At 37.5% G+C, this 18,286-nt stretch overlaps 2 protein-coding genes and 1 long non-coding RNA gene across 7 annotated transcripts; 1 reads left to right on the top strand and 2 right to left on the bottom strand.

The window, feature by feature from the left end:
* The first annotated feature begins 5,460 nt into the window (after window positions 1-5,460).
* On the top strand, window positions 5,461-9,044 carry LOC121748898 (TORTIFOLIA1-like protein 4). Of its 4 annotated transcripts, XM_042143459.1 has the most exons (6): window positions 5,461-6,393; window positions 6,612-6,720; window positions 7,347-7,882; window positions 8,042-8,441; window positions 8,606-8,610; window positions 8,733-9,044. In XM_042143459.1, the coding sequence occupies exons 1-4, from the start codon at window positions 5,581-5,583 to the stop codon at window positions 8,414-8,416; spliced, it is 1,833 nt and encodes a 610-aa protein (XP_041999393.1). In that variant the 5' UTR covers window positions 5,461-5,580; the 3' UTR covers window positions 8,417-8,441; window positions 8,606-8,610; window positions 8,733-9,044. The 4 variants fall into 4 exon arrangements, with proteins under 4 accessions (XP_041999393.1, XP_041999394.1, XP_041999390.1 ...); XM_042143460.1 differs by lacking the exon at window positions 8,606-8,610; XM_042143456.1 differs by lacking the exon at window positions 8,606-8,610 and having other exon boundaries at window positions 8,611-9,044.
* A 668-nt stretch (window positions 9,045-9,712) lies between these two features.
* LOC121748899 lies at window positions 9,713-11,849 on the bottom strand. Its single transcript, XR_006039546.1, has 2 exons — window positions 11,538-11,849; window positions 9,713-10,101 (listed from the first exon to the last, which is right to left on the bottom strand). It is a non-coding gene; the product is annotated as an uncharacterized LOC121748899 (long non-coding RNA).
* Window positions 11,850-12,257: 408 nt separating this feature from the next.
* On the bottom strand, window positions 12,258-16,366 carry LOC121749609. Of its 2 annotated transcripts, none has more exons than XM_042144183.1 (4): window positions 16,273-16,366; window positions 15,556-15,732; window positions 13,484-14,722; window positions 12,258-12,457 (listed from the first exon to the last, which is right to left on the bottom strand). In XM_042144183.1, exons 1-4 carry the CDS (start codon window positions 16,285-16,287, stop codon window positions 12,422-12,424), a joined length of 1,467 nt encoding a protein of 488 aa, XP_042000117.1. In that variant the 5' UTR covers window positions 16,288-16,366; the 3' UTR covers window positions 12,258-12,421. The 2 variants fall into 2 exon arrangements, with proteins under 2 accessions (XP_042000117.1, XP_042000118.1); XM_042144184.1 differs by having other exon boundaries at window positions 15,556-15,808; window positions 16,273-16,359.
* Between the last annotated feature and the right edge of the window lie 1,920 nt (window positions 16,367-18,286).

Here is an 18,286-nt window from a genome sequence, read left to right as displayed (position 1 = left end):
CGGTCAGTCAGTCTTGAGTCCTGTTCGGTCAATGTGCTTTCTTTGGTTTGCTTGGTTTTTGTTTGTCTCTGTGCGTTTTTGTCTCTAAGTGCTTTTTGTTTGTCTAGGTGTGTTTAGTCTGTCTATGTGCGTGTCGTCTCTTACAAATGTTACTGAGGTATCTTGTTCTTCGAAGGCTGATCCCCTTCTTAGAACATATACAAGCTAACGATTGTGAGTCAAAGCTTCTAAAGAGGATACAAGACCACAATTCAGCTTAAACAAGCAGTTCGTCTAAAACGAGCTGCAATAAGCCAACGATTGTGAGTCAAAGCTTCTAAAGAGGATACAAGACCACAATTCAGCTTAAACAAGCAGTTCGTCTGAAACGAACTGCAATAAGCCAACGATTGTGAAGTCCAAGCTTCTAAAGAGGATACAAGACCACAATTCGGCTTAAAAATCAAGCACTTCGTCTGAAACGAACTGCAACGAAAGTCCGATTCTCGCGATAAAACTTGCCTGAATTAGGACAAGGGAAAGTCCGATCCACGCGATAAAACTCGCCGAATTAGGACAAGGGAAAGTCCGATCCCCAAATTAGGACAACGGAAAGTCCGATCCGAGCGATAAAACTCGTCAAATTAGGACCAAAGACGAGTCCGGTCAAAGATGTTTATTTCATCAGCCCAAAGACGAGTCCGGTCAAAGATGTTTATTTCATCAGACCAAAGACGAGTCCGGTCAAAGAAGAGTTCACTTCATAAGACCGAGGACAAACATCAACTTACCCCGTACCTTTTTCCAGAATGCCGAAGTAATTCACTTCGCTTTCCGGGGGGGGTAGTGATGGAGTACGTACTAAACAAGCCCAACAGCAGTAAAGCCCATCAGCCTAAAGCCCAAGAAAGAGTATCAGTTCGGCATGACTAAAGAGTATCAGAGTTCAGTTCGGCACGACCAAAGAGTTCGGCCCCAGCCTACAGCTCGGTAAAAGCCAACCAATCAAACTCTGCTCTCAGGTCGGCATCAAGCTCTACTCTCAGATCGGCAAAAGCTGCTCGGCAATAATTCAGCAGTTCGGTCTCAGTATTCGACCGAACTAGGAGATAGTGGACTCATGCAGGATTTCCACCTCCACTACACCCACGATCTATTTAGTGGTGTCAAGCAGTCATTAACTCATGCAGGATAGTGGACCCATGCAAGATCGCCACGATCTCCACGACATCCACTACCTAGTAAATGGTGCTGCATGCCACGATCTTGGTTCAGTGTATAAATAGAACCTAGATCAGATAGATAGGGTTAGACTCTCTCGCTTTCTAGAGATCAAATACAAAATAGCAAGTCTGTATTGTAAGCTGTAAGAAAACAGATCAAGCAATACAACTCTGCCCTCATTTCTTCCCGTGGACGTAGATTTACCTCAGTAAATCGAACCACGTAAAATCTCTGTGTCGTGATCTGCATCTTCCTGCATTCATCACCATCAAAAATTCGCGGATCCATCAGCAATCTAGTCTAAAATTAATGCAGGAATTTGTTTGTCGTTTGTAATTTCATGGAGTATAGTCTAGTGTAAAAAATGCCGCATCCCTGCGATGCTCAATATATAGTTTAATTTTTGTATTGTAAGGTTGGATACTTGGATTTTCATTTCAATAAACTATATAAAAATATTAATTACATTGATATATTCATTTTCATTATGAGGGCTATCCTAAGCAATTAAGTTGATACTTCAATTTCGTGCGGCGGAAATTAGGTTCAAATATCATTACTCTCAACCATGCATGTACCACGCAAAACTATTAATACTGTCACAAGTTGTAACAAAAAATAAATTTGTTTTTTATAATCGAATCCAATAACAAAGTGGCAACTGTCAATGTCTTTTATTGTAACGTAATGTTTTTGAGAGGTTAATTGTAACAAAATTAAATGTACATTAATCAATTATTGTGATCATGTTATCCCGTAATTTGCAATTCTTCATTTTCAAGTGTCAATAAGTTTAATTAAGTTACTATTTTCCACTTGGCTACTACACAGACTTATATACCTATTTTACTGATATATGAATGCCACGTAATTTTCTTATTCTAACATAAAAGTTCATTCCTTCTTCTTCTCTCTTTCTTTCTTCTTTTTTCATTTTTTCTTGCATCATTGATGCTTGATCATCATACAAACCTTAATCATAGTAGGGCGTAGTAACGTAGTTAAGATGCTAAAAAAAAGCTCAAATGTTTTTATTTATTTAGCTGAAAAGGAAGCACAATGATTGAAGCTTTCCTTCAACTGTACTCCTTCATCTTGATCGCCTTGCTACTTCTAAATTATCAATCAGTATAACTCACTATTTCAATTTCCTACTTGTAGGGTCGATATTAAGAAATGCAGCTGATCATTCAAAGGCATTAAATTATAGGCATTATAGACTATAATAAATTCCAAAAATCTATATATAAATTATTAATTCAACTCTAAAAATTATTATGTAGGGATCATAACAACTACTATTATAACGTGGTAGTTATTAGTTTATTTATATTGATTAAAAAGGTTGTGTTGTGTATTTATATACTCGGATCCGAAATCGAGTACCCGCAGATACTCAATCCGAAAATTTTCCAAAATCTAATACCCGATATCCGATCCGAAAATGATTTCGGGTACTCGGGTAGCCAGTCCCTATTTTGGATTTTTATTTTATTTTTTTAAAGAAAATTAACTACAAACTTTTAGAAATATATACTTGTAATTCAAATTTGATAAAACTTAAAATAGTTCGAATTTAAGAGGAAAAAACTACAAGAAATTTAAAGAAATAAAAAATTTATAAGTTATAGTAACATCCATCATTCCTCCATAATAAACATCACAATTCATACGTTAACCCTAAATGTGACTTAAGAGTGAAAGATTTTGGGAGTACATTTAATTATTTAATTTTTTAAATAATAAAATAAATACATAATTTATTAAATTTTTAAAAAATTAAAAAAATCGGGTAATTCGGGTAAATTGGGTATCCAAAAATCCTATGCCCGAACCCGATCCCGAAACCCGAAAAATCGGGTATCGGGTATCCAATTACCCGATATTTTGGGTTTGGATATCGAGTATTGGATACTCGATATCCATTTTGACAGCCCTAATTAGGAGCAATACTCGATATCCATTTTGACAGCCCTAATTAGGAGACAGGTTAATTAACTCTTCATGAATGCAGATTTTAAGTGTGGTCGGAAAAATAATGATGCCTGATTAAACTGAGAGACCCAATATTATCTCTAATCATTTTGTTAACTATTGACTTAAGCCACGAATCCTAGGTCAGTGGTGTATAAATAAATATACATATAGTACTTATAAAACAAAATGTTTGAAATTAAATAAAATATAGTATTTCATATTAATTGTATTTCCAAACTCCAAAGTGTACCTATTATAGAGAAAAGGAATTCCTCCTAAATCAATTCGTACTACATTCATATTTAGTTATTTACTTATTTTTTAAAATACTCTTATTAAATTTCTGTAAGGAACTTAATCTTTATATCCCAAAAAAAATGCAGTAGAATTGGCTCTCGGTAACATACGAAGTGGAAAGAAAGTTAAAGCTTTTGAGTCTATTTAAAAGATGCAATATGTATACCCCATTAAATTCTACTATTATAATGAATTAAAAATTGAGGGAACATCATTTTTGGTCCACGAACTTTGCCAAAGTATCATTTTAGGTCCGTGAACTTTGAAAATATCATTTTAGGTCCGTGAACTTTGAGTTAGTATCATTTGAGGTACTTTTTACTATTTTCAAGTTTTTTTGGACGAAAATACCCTCAATACCTTAAAGTGTATATATTTTTAATAAATTTATCATATACTCATAATTTTTTATAAATATTTTTACAATATATTTTTGATAAATTTTCTAAATATAATTTGACCTTAAATATTATCACTTAATTTTTTGACATGCAAGTAAAATTGCTTCTTCAATTTTTTATATTAATTTTTTTTAAATTGAATAAAGAACTTTTCTTTAATAATAAAAAATTGAATAAAGATCTTTTCTTGCATGTCACAAAATTAAATGATAATATTGAAGGTCAAATTATATTTATAAAATTTATCAAAAATATATTGTAAAGATATTTATAAAAAGATCTTTATTCAATTTTTTATTATTAAAGAAAGTTCTTTATTCAATTTTTAAAAAAATTAATATAAAAAATTCAAGAAGCAATTTTACTTGCATGTCACAAAATTAAGTGATAATATTTAAGGTCAAATTATATTTAGAAAATTTGTCAAAAATATATTGTAAAGATATTTATAAAAAAATATGAGTATATGATAAATTTATTAAAAATATGTACACTTTAAGGTATTGAGGGTATTTTCGTCCAAAAAAACTTGGAAATAGTAAAAAAATACCTCAAATGATACTAACTCAAAGTTCACGGACCTAAAATGATATTTTCAAAGTTCACGAACCTAAAATGATACTTTGACAAAGTTCGTGGACCAAAAATGATGTTCCCTCTTAAAAATTTATTTGACAAGATATCTATTGAAAGCTTTGACACTTTGGGTGAATGATGCTTCTTACTCCCTATTTAATAATCTATCTTCACATTTCTTAATTTAGTCTAAGAATCAAAAAGAGTTTATTTACAGAAACACCAAAATTGCTAAATTGAGTTATTTTTCCTTAATTAAGAGTCGCGTGTGAAATAAAATTTGATTTGACTACATAATGGAAGGCAATGGTGGGAAACACTGAAAAGCAAATCTAACTTGACTAATAATTTAATATGGTAATTATGTATGATTTGGGCAAATTTCCAAAATGTGTTTTTATCTCCTGTTTCAGAATAGTAAGAGACCACATTGTTTATTGTGAATATTCCTCTAAGAATAATTCTTCAAATAAATAATTATGCATAGATAAATAATTTGCCATATTTTATACATTCATTAAAAAAATAAAAATTATAGAACAACCCCAAGACTATTCACCTACTTTACATTTGTTTTGTTCAACCCAACAATCATACGTAAAACAGATCAACCACTCCTATAGTGCATGGACTTCCTTTTGTAACTTTAGTTTTATGCTTTTATTATAACTATTATTGTTAATAGCGTTATTTTTATTATTTGATTTTCATCAATTTAGTACACATTAGGTAAAAAAAGGCAAAAATTACATTAAAATCATAGCTAAAACACAATTAGAAAGGAAAAGAAACTAAACGAAAACAATTTCACTAGAAAAGCAAACTATCCAAACATATAATAGTGCTTCAAATGATATTTCATTTTCTCACATTTCCAAATTTTCTTTGCATTTTTATTTTTATTCAATTAGAAAATTGATGCTAAGGCTAATTACTATACTACCCCGCACCGTTATATATTTATCCATCCCAAAGGAGAAATTGAATAAGAAAAAGTAAATCCAGAATCAACTACCTCTCATTCATCTCCTCCAACGAGAACAACCGTGATGCCGCCGGCGCCTCCGCCACCGCCGCAAACTTAAATTCTCCACTCATCTCGCATTTCTCCAGCTGTTTCTAGACAATGTCAGCCCCCAATTCGGCGAAGCAAGCCAAGGCACGTGACCTAAAGCACCGCGTGCTCACGTGCCTTCACAAGCTCTCTGATCGGGATACGCACTCTGCCGCGGCGTCGGAGCTCGAATCGATCGCCAGAAATCTCACCGCTGACGCGCTCCCCTCCTTCATCTCCTCCGTCACCGCCACCGACGCCTCCGACAAGTCGCTCGTCCGCCACCAGTGTCTCAGGCTGGTCTCGATCCTCTCCGAGCACCACGGCAACTCGCTCTCTCCGCACCTCTCGAAAATCCTCTCCGCCGTCGTCCGCCGCCTCCGCGACACCGACTCCTCGGTCCGCGCCGCCTGCGTCGCCGCGTCTCTATCCCTCTCGTCTCACGTCACTTCCCTTCCGTTCGCGTCTATGATCAAGCCGTTCGTTGAATCGTTGTTCACGGAGCAGGATTCCAATGCTCAGACCGGCGCCGCGTTGTGTTTCGCGGCGGTGATCGAAGGATCGAGGAATTCGGACGCCGCGAGCTTGAGGAGGTTGCTCCCGAGGATCGAGAAGCTGGCAAAGAGTGACAGTTTCAAAGCGAAGCCGGCGCTTCTGGCGCTGGTGGGGAGTTTGGTGGCGGTGGAGGGAGTGCTGCGTGGTGGCGGGAGGAATGTGGTTCGGAATTCGCTTAATTTGTTGGTGGATTTCCTAAGCAGTGATGACTGGGCTGCGAGGAAGGCGGCTGCGGAGGCGTTGGTGAAGATCGCAGCCGTGGAGAAGGAATCACTATCTGAGTATAAGGCGTCGTGCTTGAAGACTTTTGAGGCTAAGAGATTTGATAAGGTCTGCTTCTTTATGAATTTTTTATGATCTTAAGCTCATTCAGTCGATTTGTTTCGATGCCTAATTGTATAGCGTCTCGATATCTTGTTGTTATTTTAGATTTGAGTGAACAATTGATTTCTTATAATGACCTGAATTTAGTTTCTTAGGAGTAGATAATATTTGTGTGTGTGTGTGTGTGTGTTTAATATTTGATGAGTATGGCTTCATCTGACCAGGTGAAGGCAGCAAGGGAGACAATGAATCAGATGATTGAAGCTTGGAAGGAAATTCCAGATCTGCCTGAGGAGTTCTCGCCGCTACCAGAATCCGAGGCGTCGTCTAAACGTAGGACACATGATTTCCTTATGCTGTTTACAAGTTACTGTTATCGTTTCTTCTTCATTCTTTCAGATTTTTGTGTTCAAAATTAGTTCATTACTTTCCTCATATAATGGATTAGAGTGATTTGATTATGGATTATGTGTGATGAGCTGCTTTTTGAGTTGATTGTGCCTTTTCAACTCTTATGCATTTGTGAACTGTGATTTCGGTTTTTGTTTTGCTTTTGTTGTTTTCTTTCACTTTTTTGTATTTGATTCTTCTCCAAGTACTTACATATTCTCATCACATTTAGACTTATTGATTCTGCTTCTAGTTTGTGGAATTGATATTTGATTGATCTGTGCTATAGCTTAGGTGTTTAGGCTGATTAGAGGTATACTTAGTTATGAATTGATGTCATCGTCTAATGATAGACTGTATTGGCAGCGTAACTCTATATATGAAGGACTTGAATTCAGTAAACAAGCCTTTATATGAAGTTTATGTAATATCCCATCGTAGTTTTCACATTGTTTGTTTCTGTCCCAGTCATCTATATGACTCCATTTAAATGTGTTCATGTTTGGTAAAGATTAATCATGCTTCATTTCCTAGAAAAATCACTTGACTTCTTTGTTTTTCGCATTCAGAAAAAGCCAGTGATGGCTGTTACCCTCCTGTCTCCAAGACTTCCTGCTCTGTTGGGTCTAACAATCTATTACCAAGGAGAAGGATGCCCTATGCTGATGGTTCTCCAGCTTTGACTGTGCGGAAAAGAAGTCCTCTTGGTTCGAATGCAAAGAAAACAGGCCCGGCAATGTTCCAGAAGTTAGATCGGAAGAAGCCCTCTGACATGAAAGTTGAAATTGTCACTCCTGCCTGTTGTTATGGTGTGGAACTATCCGATAGTAAAGGTGAACATGCTATGGAAGCCAGTGAGGGAGAGATGAAAGCATTTGAAAAGTCAGGAATTAAACGTGCCCTTTTCAAGGAGAACAATGGGAAGCATAAGCTTGGGCTCTTTAGAGGTGGCTCGCGTGTTGTTCCATGTGACACCAGCGTTGTTGTTAGTAATGAAACAGGAGATATCTGTAGGAACCAGAGAGAGTGTGATGACTTATCTTTGATATGTAACCAACTTCTTCAGATTGAAAGTCAGCAATCCAATTTGATGGACATGCTTCAGGTACTCAACTTTCTTCCACTTGTATCCCCTAAAACAATTTTTCCTTCAGCTATTAAACACAATTTTAAAATAGTAGTAGTAGAAATTATATAGCCAATCAAGTGATGATGCCTCCTGATACAGTAAATATCTGACATTACCTTTTTGTACGAAATCTAGAAAGTTATCGGAAGCTCGCAGAAGGGAATGGATTCCCTTGAGGCGCGTGTACATGGTCTGGAGCTTGCACTGGATGAAATTTCGTTCGATCTAGCTGTCTCAACCGGAAGGATGTCTACTACAGGAGCTATGTGCTGCAAGCTACCTGGTACTGATTTCTTGATCTCAAAGCTGTGGAGAAAAGCGGGATCACGTTTTTTTACTCCTCGATTACCTGCCGCTTCTAGTGGAAACCCATCATTGTTTGGAAATGGTGAAGGGTTTCTCCAAGGTCGCCATGCGCTAGTCATGAACCCACTGGCCAAAATTCCTAGTGGCTCCCCAGGTTTTCCTGAAGTTTCCTCAAGTAGAACTGTGTATAATAGTACTACTTGATGTGTGCATGCCCGGGCTACTCGAGGTACCCTCTCATCTATAGCTATCATCTCTGACTCTTTCACGTCTTTTAACATCCACTTAGGCACTGGTTGCTTAGGTTCTAATAAATAGGCTAAATAATGCACATATAATTGATCAATATGTATTTGATGGCTTGATAGACTCTTGATTGCTTGTGCTTTCTAGTGCAGGTAACGCCCAAATAGGATTAAGCTACTCCTTACAAATGAATTAGCCTAAATATAGCTTATTTTGAAGGATACTTATACTCTTGTTGATACCCACGTGTGTATACATAATACAATTTCCTCAGCAAAACAAGGATGAACAGCCTCGCCTCGTCTCTGGACGAGTATACGAGATCCCAGAGTCGCAGAGAATAAAGACAGCCCTCCCAGCAGGTGCGGTCATTATCAAATGGACTAAATCATCAAGTATAGATGCTCGAGAAATGAAAAGCTTGTGCTTCAATATTTTTCTTTATGGAAGTGAGAAAATGTTGTCATTCTTTATTGACTCAGAATGATGGCGAATTGAATGGACATGATGAGGTTAGACCGCTTTGTAATGTCTCTTTTTTATGCCTAAGGACCACTTCCTAAGATACTTGATTGTGTTTCTTTTATGCTTGCAAGTAATTCTATAGTACGCTTTTCGTGCATCCAAAGCATCTCTCCTAGGACCCTAATGTTTGAGTACTAACATTAAAGAACTAAAAAGTAAGAAATGAACAATTAAATAACTTTGACAAGTTTTTTTATGAAATCAATTTTCATTTACTTTATAAATAACTTGAATTTCCATATATATTTTTTTAGTTATGGCCCGTATTCTAAATTCCCGACCAATATAATGACAAATTGTAAATATAATGGACTGCAAAACACTCTCCTAATACATCTGAATGCACAATACACCCACCAATAAAATTCTAATTGTCGTAACTAAATCATAACTACTAAAAATTAATAAGCTCAATGTTCATCCTCTAATGTAGGGGTGGGAAATTATACCGAAATACCGGACTTACCGTACCGCAAAAATATCAAAAATACCGATTTTTCGGTATACCGCAGTTTCTGGTACGGTATCAATATCAGACTTACCGTACCGAAAAAATATCGAAAATACCAATTTTTCGGTATACCGCAGTTTCTTATTTATGAAGGATTTTAAGGGGAGTGAATGACTCATTTCTAATATCTTAAAAATCCTAATTAAATATAATTGATGTGATTGAAACGTGCATCCAATCCAAGTGTAACTCCAACTTGAAATAAAAGCATAGAAATATTAGTGATCTTTAAAGCCGCTTACAATAATCAATAATGGAAGGAGGCTATTCAGCCCAACTAGGCATATATTACAGGTTTACGAGATACTACTAGCAACCAAAAATTAGCCTGTTTTTTGGTGTAACAATGAACATTGAAAAAACAATATTTTAGTAAACTTCCACATTCCTTGTAATAAATCAAAAGAAGAAGAAAGATCCATTCGTTTCATCTGCATAAAATTTGTCTACCTGATTCAATCAATCCATGGATAGTTGGATTCAAATTCAACCAGCTAGACAGCAGAAAGGAACATTATTGCAAGACCTCGGCTTCAATGGTTAGGCAGAGCTATGATCAATTTGGGTTTTGATCAGTCTTCTGCAAAATTCCCTCATTTCCCGCCTTCTGCAAAAGAAAAGCATTGGTCATTGACAGCACACAACCCAATATAGCAACAAAACCAACTATGGTGAAATAATATTGTCGGATTAAGAAAGCATCAGAGGTTTCTCCTTCCGATATTGCAAATGTAAACATATTAGATTAACATCAGAATGATGACTGGGGAAGTAATGAAAAACTAACTCATTGGCCTTCAGAAATAAATGCAACTAGTATATGCAAAAGGTAATAAACTACAAGCAGTGAAGTGTGAACACAATGGTTCAATGCCCAGTAGACAGTTAGTAGCTACATACATTAACTAGATCTGATAAAGACTATCAGAATTATATCTGGATGAAAATTTTACACCTTCAACACCAATTATCAATTATAAAGGCTCTTAGGCTCAATATGGAGAGAAAATAAGCACCAGGATCCCCACAGTCATTCTCACATCTCGTCATGTTTCTCTTCACAGCTGGAAATTCTCTCTTGGAGATAGTTCTCTATACACTATTTCGCCACCTTCCAATTATTATTTTAAGCAGTATTTTCCATCGCATTTTGGTAAATGACAAGATTACAAGTATCCACTGGAATTCTCTTGTTCTTGTGAGAAACTGGTAGCCAGAAGCCTAACTATTAGTTCTACTATAAATTAGGCTCAAGTAGTCAAGATTACAGGAATGGATCGTAAAAACCCCGTACACCAAAAACAATGATTCCAGATCCAATATTTTCACAAAGATGACTATTAGAGGAGTACTAGATGGTTCAAGAGTAACTCAGTGACCAGCTAATCATGAAAACAACTCTCCTTGTATTGCATTTTCTAATCTATGGAATCTCATCTTGTGTAGCACCGCCGCAGACTAGTACAGAAATCCCTCACCCACAAGCTGGAGAGAGCTATTCTATACGGGGATTCATGTTGCTAGTCTTAACTCATCCTAAGGCATGATGGATGTTATGCCCACCGTGCCCATCCAATGGGTCAATCTGAATCAAGAAATCGATCTTAGTACACAATTAAAACCACAGTAATGAGGCTTGAAACTGCTCTTAAAATAGAATACATAAAAACATCCAAACAAAAGCTTCAAAAACCTCAGGCTTTCAGTTGCCATTGGGGCAATCAGCAACTTGAATGCTCCGATTCTACCAATGATTAGAATGACCAAAAATCTAAGAATCATTTCAAATTGATTCCTATAGTTCACGAGATCTACAATTCCATTTCCCTAAATTATTGTGCAATAAGACATATGCGAACAAACCGAAACTATCTCAGACAGATTATCATAATCTTAACACCATTAAATTTCAATTGAACACAGAAATACAGCACAAATGTATAAACACAATAAAGCCGGTTTTTTAAATTTTTAGAAACCATCAGATACCAAACAGAATCCTGAAATTATGCGAAAATGAACAAGCAGTAGCAAGATTAAAACCTTCTGTTCCTTGTGCCAGGCGAGACCACGGTAGATATTGAGGGAGAAAGTAGCGGTCATGTATACGGTGGCGACGCCGAGCCCAGCCGTGAACGCTTTGAAAGCCCAATCACCGATTTTACTCGCGACCGCCATTTTCCCTCAGCACCGGTGATTCAATCGCACGATTCCTTCTCGTCCCGCAGAATCTCAGCTATTCAAGAATTTGTGACCTAAATCTGTGAAAATCAGGGTTTATCAGAAAGCAAAATATGCATAAATCCCTGGGCTAAATTTCAGTTTCCCAATATTCATCCAGTTGATTAGCGAAGTTACAATATTACCCTTGCAGCCCTCGGTATTTACGTTTTTACACTATTTTCCTTTCATAAATATGGTTTTTTATTAATTTTAGAGGCCGACCTTACATTAAAAATTGCGAAAATCTGACTTTTGTCTGCATTCTAAAAATACGAGAATGTCAATTTTAACCGCTGCTTGACAAAATGAATATAATTGTTTTCACTAGGAATTTTTTTAATGTAAAAAAATGAATTTGTAGCAACAATCTATATCTAATTCGACGCATTTTTCTATAAAATATAAACTGAATATATTTATATATAAGAACATGAAAATAAAATAATGTAGTCGATCATAATTCACATATCAATTTTCAATGCTGGGGATAGAACAGAACCATCACACAAGACAACAACTGAGAGATGAATAAGACCGGTATTAAATGGAAGGTTCAAATGATTAGTTAAAAGTTAAATTTCAGTTACTCATCAAATTAATGGGACATAACCTCCACATTTCTTTCTCACTCACTTTTCTTTTTTACCAGCTAACACTACTACACCTTCCTCGCAGTCAGACCTCCTCTCTATTCCCAGCCACGTTCAGCGCCACCACTTCTTGTCGGATAAAGATATAAGCTGCACGGCTCAGAGACGAGCAACATGAAGATCGTGAGATATTTTTTATCCATGAATATGAGGAGTGTGAAACATACAGATAGTTGGCAATTTAGGCTAAATACACACCATAGAAAAAATAACAGTTTTCAAGGAATGCGAAGTTGAAGGGCAGAATAAAAAGTCATCTGCATTTTTATCCAACTAAGTAAACTATCACATTGTACATGACATTGATATGAAGACATGTTTAACTATCAGATTTGTGAGATCTTCGGTTTGAATATTTTGGGGGGTTCTTCTGTTATAAAGCATATTAATCAATCAGCAAATTAGCAAGTCAAATGAGTATATGGATCGGCTCTGACGAATATTACACAGACAGCACAAAAGATTTTACTTTTATCGCATGTTCCGGCAGAGTAAATCTTAAACTAGGCAATGCTTCAGGTACCCACATCCCTCAGCCCCCCAATCATAGCCATCACTTATCAGTATCTTTAACACCCAAGACATACTCTGACACTTTCAGAAACTCTCTCTCTCTCTCACACATGTGTGCATATGCTTGAAAAGGATGTCAGTTACACGAGTAAGGGGAACAAGTTTTTCTCATGAGTAAGAAGATGATAGTGGTAACTGAAGACATTCTAGTTTTAGAAGTTCAGCACACACATTGATGTAGCTCTATTGGTGCCTTTGAGGTCGGGTAGCTCCACAGTCGTGTTACCTTCTTTCACTTATAGCAGTCCAAAGACTGGTTTTGTGAGGCAAAGACACTTTAAACAGGAGAAAAAGGAGTGGAAGTTCTCACAGCATTATATGGAAATTGCAAAATAATTGTAAAGTACTATCTGAGACACCTCCATGCCAGATGAAGAATACTGAGCAGAAACGGTGAGATACAAGCCAATGAAGGAATTGGCCAATCTCAGAATTCAATAAAAACCTTGAAAAAGCAGTTATGGTTGAACTATAATGGGCCTGTTAAACATATGTTCATGCATATTGCAGTTAGATACGGTTTCAGGTTTCAAATTTACCAACCTGACGAGCAACTTGAGTTAGTCGCCTACATTCTCGTGATGACTCCTTTGACAAGCTGAACTTGGATTGCACCTGCTTCACGTTACCATTTTGCTCGTCTCCGATTTTCTTCTCAGTCTCACAAGTGCCATTCACTTCAGCTACAACCAAAGCTTCTCTCTTTCGTTTCCTTTGAAATGTGTATTTGAACACTCTTTCCCTAGAAGGTCGCCTGGAAAAGCCTTCAGTGATATCAAATGAATTCAAACTATGAGATGCCACATCCATTTCACTATCGGTAGGCAAACTCTCCAAACACCCAGCTATCAAATCCAAAGGCATAACTTCCTTATTCACTCCACCCATTGGCACTGATGAATTACAAATTTCCACAATCTTGGAGTTATCCTCAGTAGCTTTTGTACATTCCTGCTGAGTTTGCAGTTCAGCTTCATCACGCGGAAATCTTGGACCTATCTCAGAAGGATTTTCAGCACTGACATCAGCTGGAATACCGTCCTTGGTCGGAGAATGTGCAGACAACTGATCGGGCTTTTGCAACAGAGAATGTTCTTTCCCTGCCAGTGGTTTTATTATCTTTCGTCGTCTAACAGCTCTCCTCCTTTTCTGGGGAAATGATTGGAAGGCGCCGAGATTGATTTCTGCCAATAGTTTCTTCTCGAGGTCAGTCAGAATTTTACCTCCAGAAGCTGGTGTCTCAGATGTATGTCTACCTTCCATCTGCTCTGTGACATTCTTCTCGTCAGTCGCTTTGTCTGTTTCCACTGAGAGACTCAAATCCCTATCTGAATGGTTTCTTTCACATGCACGGATTCTTTGTGTACATCCATTTCTGTAGAGCCCGGGATCTTTGCCTCTTAATATTATAGAAGGCAAATCTCGGTCCCTGATATATGCACCACATATACAAGCTATCTTGTTATAGCATTTTTGGCATTCATTTCTCTGGAGCGGATGTGGAACTGTTGCACCGAGAGCTACAGAAGATTTGTTAGGAGGAAGGTATTCATAGGATTGGCAAGAAGAGATTTTATCCTCTACCGGTATTTCAACCAAACAAGTGTTTTTGGGTTTAACTATATGATGTGAACTTCCGTTCTTCATCCTTTCCAGTTCAGCTTGCACTTCTGACAACTCATCTCTGAGATCTCTTACAATATCTTCAGCTTCCTGAAGTTGAGCCTCGAGCTCTTCAATCTTGTTCTGCTGATGCACGCCTGCTGCTTCGGCTTCACTATTCTGCGAGGTTGAATAAATATGTCAGTAACAAAAAATGAGACGTATGTCATCCTTATACAAACATATCAAGAAAAAACAAAAATAAGTGAATTGGTCCTACAACATTATTGGAAGCACTAAAAATGAGTACAGCATGTGAGAACGAATGCTACTCTCTCGATTTTTTTGCTACATTTTGAATAAAATCTTTTCTCGATTTCCATGAATCATAGAGTTCAAAAGACTCAAAACACATGAGACATAAAGAAAGAAACAGGTCAACTTATCTGAGCTAGCATTGATATATATCGGCTGTGTGCAGAGATGTTTTCCACGACCCTGCCCTATTTACATATTACTGAGATAATCTACCAAAATGTGCAGAGAGAGGTGGGTAGAAAAGACAAAAACAAGTAGCTGATCTCAACTCCATTTTGGTACCATATAAACAAAATATCATAATGAATCCCATGAGTCGCAAAGTTCCACTTGATCCACCGACAAATCATCGAACCAAAAAAGCTTACTTTCCCCAAACAATCTCATAGTTCAGTGGACACAAGACATGCTTAGCTCCTCACACAACCTACATTTCAATCTATCCCCAGGAAACGACGATTTGAGCAACCATGAACTTGCATAAATACTAAAACAATAGACATAAACGCAAACCAACTATAAACATCAACATAAAACCTCAGATGCAATACCCTATCATATGCACAATCAATCAACAAAATCATTTTAAAAAAACAACTCTTGACAGATAGAAACCTACAAATTCCCCAAAACCATCACAATAACTCCAAAATAAACAAAAACCAAACATCAAACATCAGCTTCAAATGCATCACCTTAGCATCCATCATATGCTTAAGGCGCATCAGCATTCGCACGCCCTCCTCCTTCGTGGCCTTCAGCTCGTGCTGATACCTTACCGACTTCTTCTCAGACGCCATAACCCTCGCCGCTGCCTCCTTAGATATGCCCAATATTATATCAGCATATGCCTTCTTCAACGCCGTTAATTTCTACCAAAACAAATCAAAATCGGACAAAATAAATCGAAAAGCAAACCCCTTCCAAGAAATGCTCACTCCTGCATGTCTACACAATTAAGAAATATTTCAAGAAAGCTGTGAACAAGTACCAAAATTCAACCCTTTTGCAACAAGAAAAGAATGCGAGGGTAAAAAAAACAAAGATCAACTAAAAATCACAACTTTTCCTAAAAAACACGACAATCATCAAATGAAGATGAAAAAACTACCGAGAAACACCACCATTTGCAAGCAACAAAAAAGGAGTCGTAGAGGTTTTCAAAAACACATAAACCCAAACAAACTCCCAAAGCCAGAAAAAAAAATACTAAAAGAAAAAGGAAAAACCCATCAAAACAAGACCGAATCAAAACCCACAGAGAATGAATGCAACAAATGTGAAAAAGAAACAAAAAAAAGAAAAAAATAAAGAATCAGTTAGGTAGTTGGTAGTAGTGCTGCTTCAAGAATTAAACAAGGGCTCCGCCGCAGAGGGCGGCTGGAATTCCCCATAAGGGCGGCGAAATTTACCTCGTCGGCGTCCATAATCTCTGAAAAAAATCAAACCTTTTATTAGCTTGAAATTTCTCAGACCGAAAAATAGTTTCTTTTCAGTTTGTTTTGGTCTCTTATTAATTTTGCGCACTTGCGCAGCAGAGCTGTCTGTTATGAATTGAAACTTCTGTTTGCTTGAATTACAGTTTTGCCCTTGTCAGGGAGGCAGATTTACGGAAGCGCCACGGAAGGTTGGAATCCGGCCACACACTGTGGGTCCCAGGGGAGTGATGTGGAGGTTCTGTTACACCGACACGTGTCCCAATGCATGGAGATAGCTTTTGGAGGGAAAAGGGTATTGGTATCGATACTGTCATTTAATGTTTTTGTACTTGTGTTTCTACTGCATCTCATCGCTAGTGTTTTTTTTCCGAAGACTAAAGTCTCAAAATGGTCCCTAACATTTAACATTTTTTTTTATTTTAGTCTAAAACATTATCTTTTGGATTATTCGGTCCCTCACATTTGAAATCGAACCACATTTAGTCCTAAATTGCCGGAATGTAATAGTCAACGTGATTTTAATCAATTTTGACCCGATTAAATTTTATAAAAATTCGATTTTTTTTTTCTTTTGAATAGGAGGAGGTCTATTGAAGATCTGAGAGAGGGGAGGGGGGCGGATTCTCTGCAGGCGAGAGCTCGGCGGCCTGGTTTGCGGCGCCGCGAACCGCTCGTGCGACGGCGAGCCGGTGAGCCTCTGGACGATGTCGCGGAAATCGCTCTTGTTGATGTTGTAGACCGGAGGCTGCTGCGATTGCGGCTGCGAATTGGTCGAATTAGCGTCGAGAATCGAAATTCCGTCGGAGAGCGGCGCCGCCGGAGGGAGGGGAAGGGGCTTCCGATTAGGTTTAGAAATTTTGTGCGAATTTCTGCTTAATTGTTTGAGATAGGCGTCTCTGGAGCTGGTTCCAGTGTTGGTGTAAGCTGCGGAAGAAGCTGAATCGTCGAATCCATTATCCATCTTCTTCTTCGCAGCATAAACCATAAACACTCTCTCACAGTCTCACTGAATTTTCGCTCTCTCTCTAAGAATTTGTGGTGATTCTGTTTCAAAATCCTTCGTCACGTCCACCGCCACTCTCTCTAAGAATTTTCACTTTTAAATTTTACATTTTTAAGTTTTAGGTTAATTAGGTATTAGCCATTGATAAAACACAGTTATAACTATTAATCTGGTAAAAAATTATTAAAATCACGTTGACTATTACATTCCGTCAAATTTTAACCATTCCGTCAATTTAGGACTAAATGTGGTCCGATTTCAAATATGAAGGACCGAATAATCCAAAAGATAATGTTTTAGACCAAAATAAAAAAAAACGCCAAATGTTATGGACCATTTTGGGACTTTAGTCTTATCTCAACTTTTTTATTATATACTCATTTTTTATCTACTACTCCTAGTAGTATAAGAATTACTACTACTGATTCACGATCATTTTTATTGTTGATGGGGTACGAACTAAACCCTAATGGCAAGCCCAATAATAGTGACGGCCCATCAGCCCAGAGCCCAAGAAAGAGTATCTGTTCGGCACCAAAGAGTTCGGCACGACCAAAGAGTTCGGACTCAGCCTACAGCTCGGTAAAAGCCGACCAGTCAAGCTCTCCTCTCAGATCGGCAAGAGCTGATCGGTAAAGTCCAGCAGTTCGGTCTCAGCATTCGACCGAACTAGGAGTTAGTGGACTCATGAAAGGCCTCCACGACCTCCGCTATACCCACGATCTATTTAGTGGTACGAAGCAGTTATTGAGCAGTTATTGCTCACCCACGATCTTGTTAGTGGGGCTGCAAACCACGACCTTAGTTCAATGTATAAATAGAACTTAGATCAGATAGAAAAGGGTTAAGCTCTCTAGAGATAAAATACCATATAGCAAGTCTGTGTTGTAAGCTGTAATCCCAGATCAAGCAATACAATCTTGCCCTCCCTTCTTCCCGTGGACGTAGATTTACCTCAGTAAATCGAACCACGTAAATTCTTTG

Source organism: Salvia splendens, chromosome 9 (assembly GCF_004379255.2).
Source record: "Salvia splendens isolate huo1 chromosome 9, SspV2, whole genome shotgun sequence".
Lineage (NCBI taxonomy): Eukaryota > Viridiplantae > Streptophyta > Magnoliopsida > Lamiales > Lamiaceae > Salvia > Salvia splendens.
The sequence above is the reverse complement of the archived record's forward strand: the minus strand, read 5'-3'. Positions and strand labels throughout refer to the sequence as shown.

Excerpts from the sequence above, each read along its gene's own strand:
- LOC121748898 (XM_042143460.1), top strand. The coding sequence starts at position 5,581 with ATGTCAGCCCCCAATTCGGCGAAGCAAGCCAAGGCACGTGACCTAAAG. Across the intron at positions 6,394-6,611 it reads AGGCTAAGAGATTTGATAAG|GTGAAGGCAGCAAGGGAGAC; the intron begins GTCTGCTTCTTT and ends TCATCTGACCAG. Across the intron at positions 7,883-8,041 it reads ATTTGATGGACATGCTTCAG|AAAGTTATCGGAAGCTCGCA; the intron begins GTACTCAACTTT and ends TACGAAATCTAG.
- LOC121749609 (XM_042144183.1), bottom strand. Across the intron at positions 14,723-15,555 it reads AGCATATGATGGATGCTAAG|AATAGTGAAGCCGAAGCAGC; the intron begins GTGATGCATTTG and ends TCAACCTCGCAG. Across the intron at positions 12,458-13,483 it reads TAACTCAAGTTGCTCGTCAG|CTTATATCTTTATCCGACAA; the intron begins GTTGGTAAATTT and ends TGAGCCGTGCAG.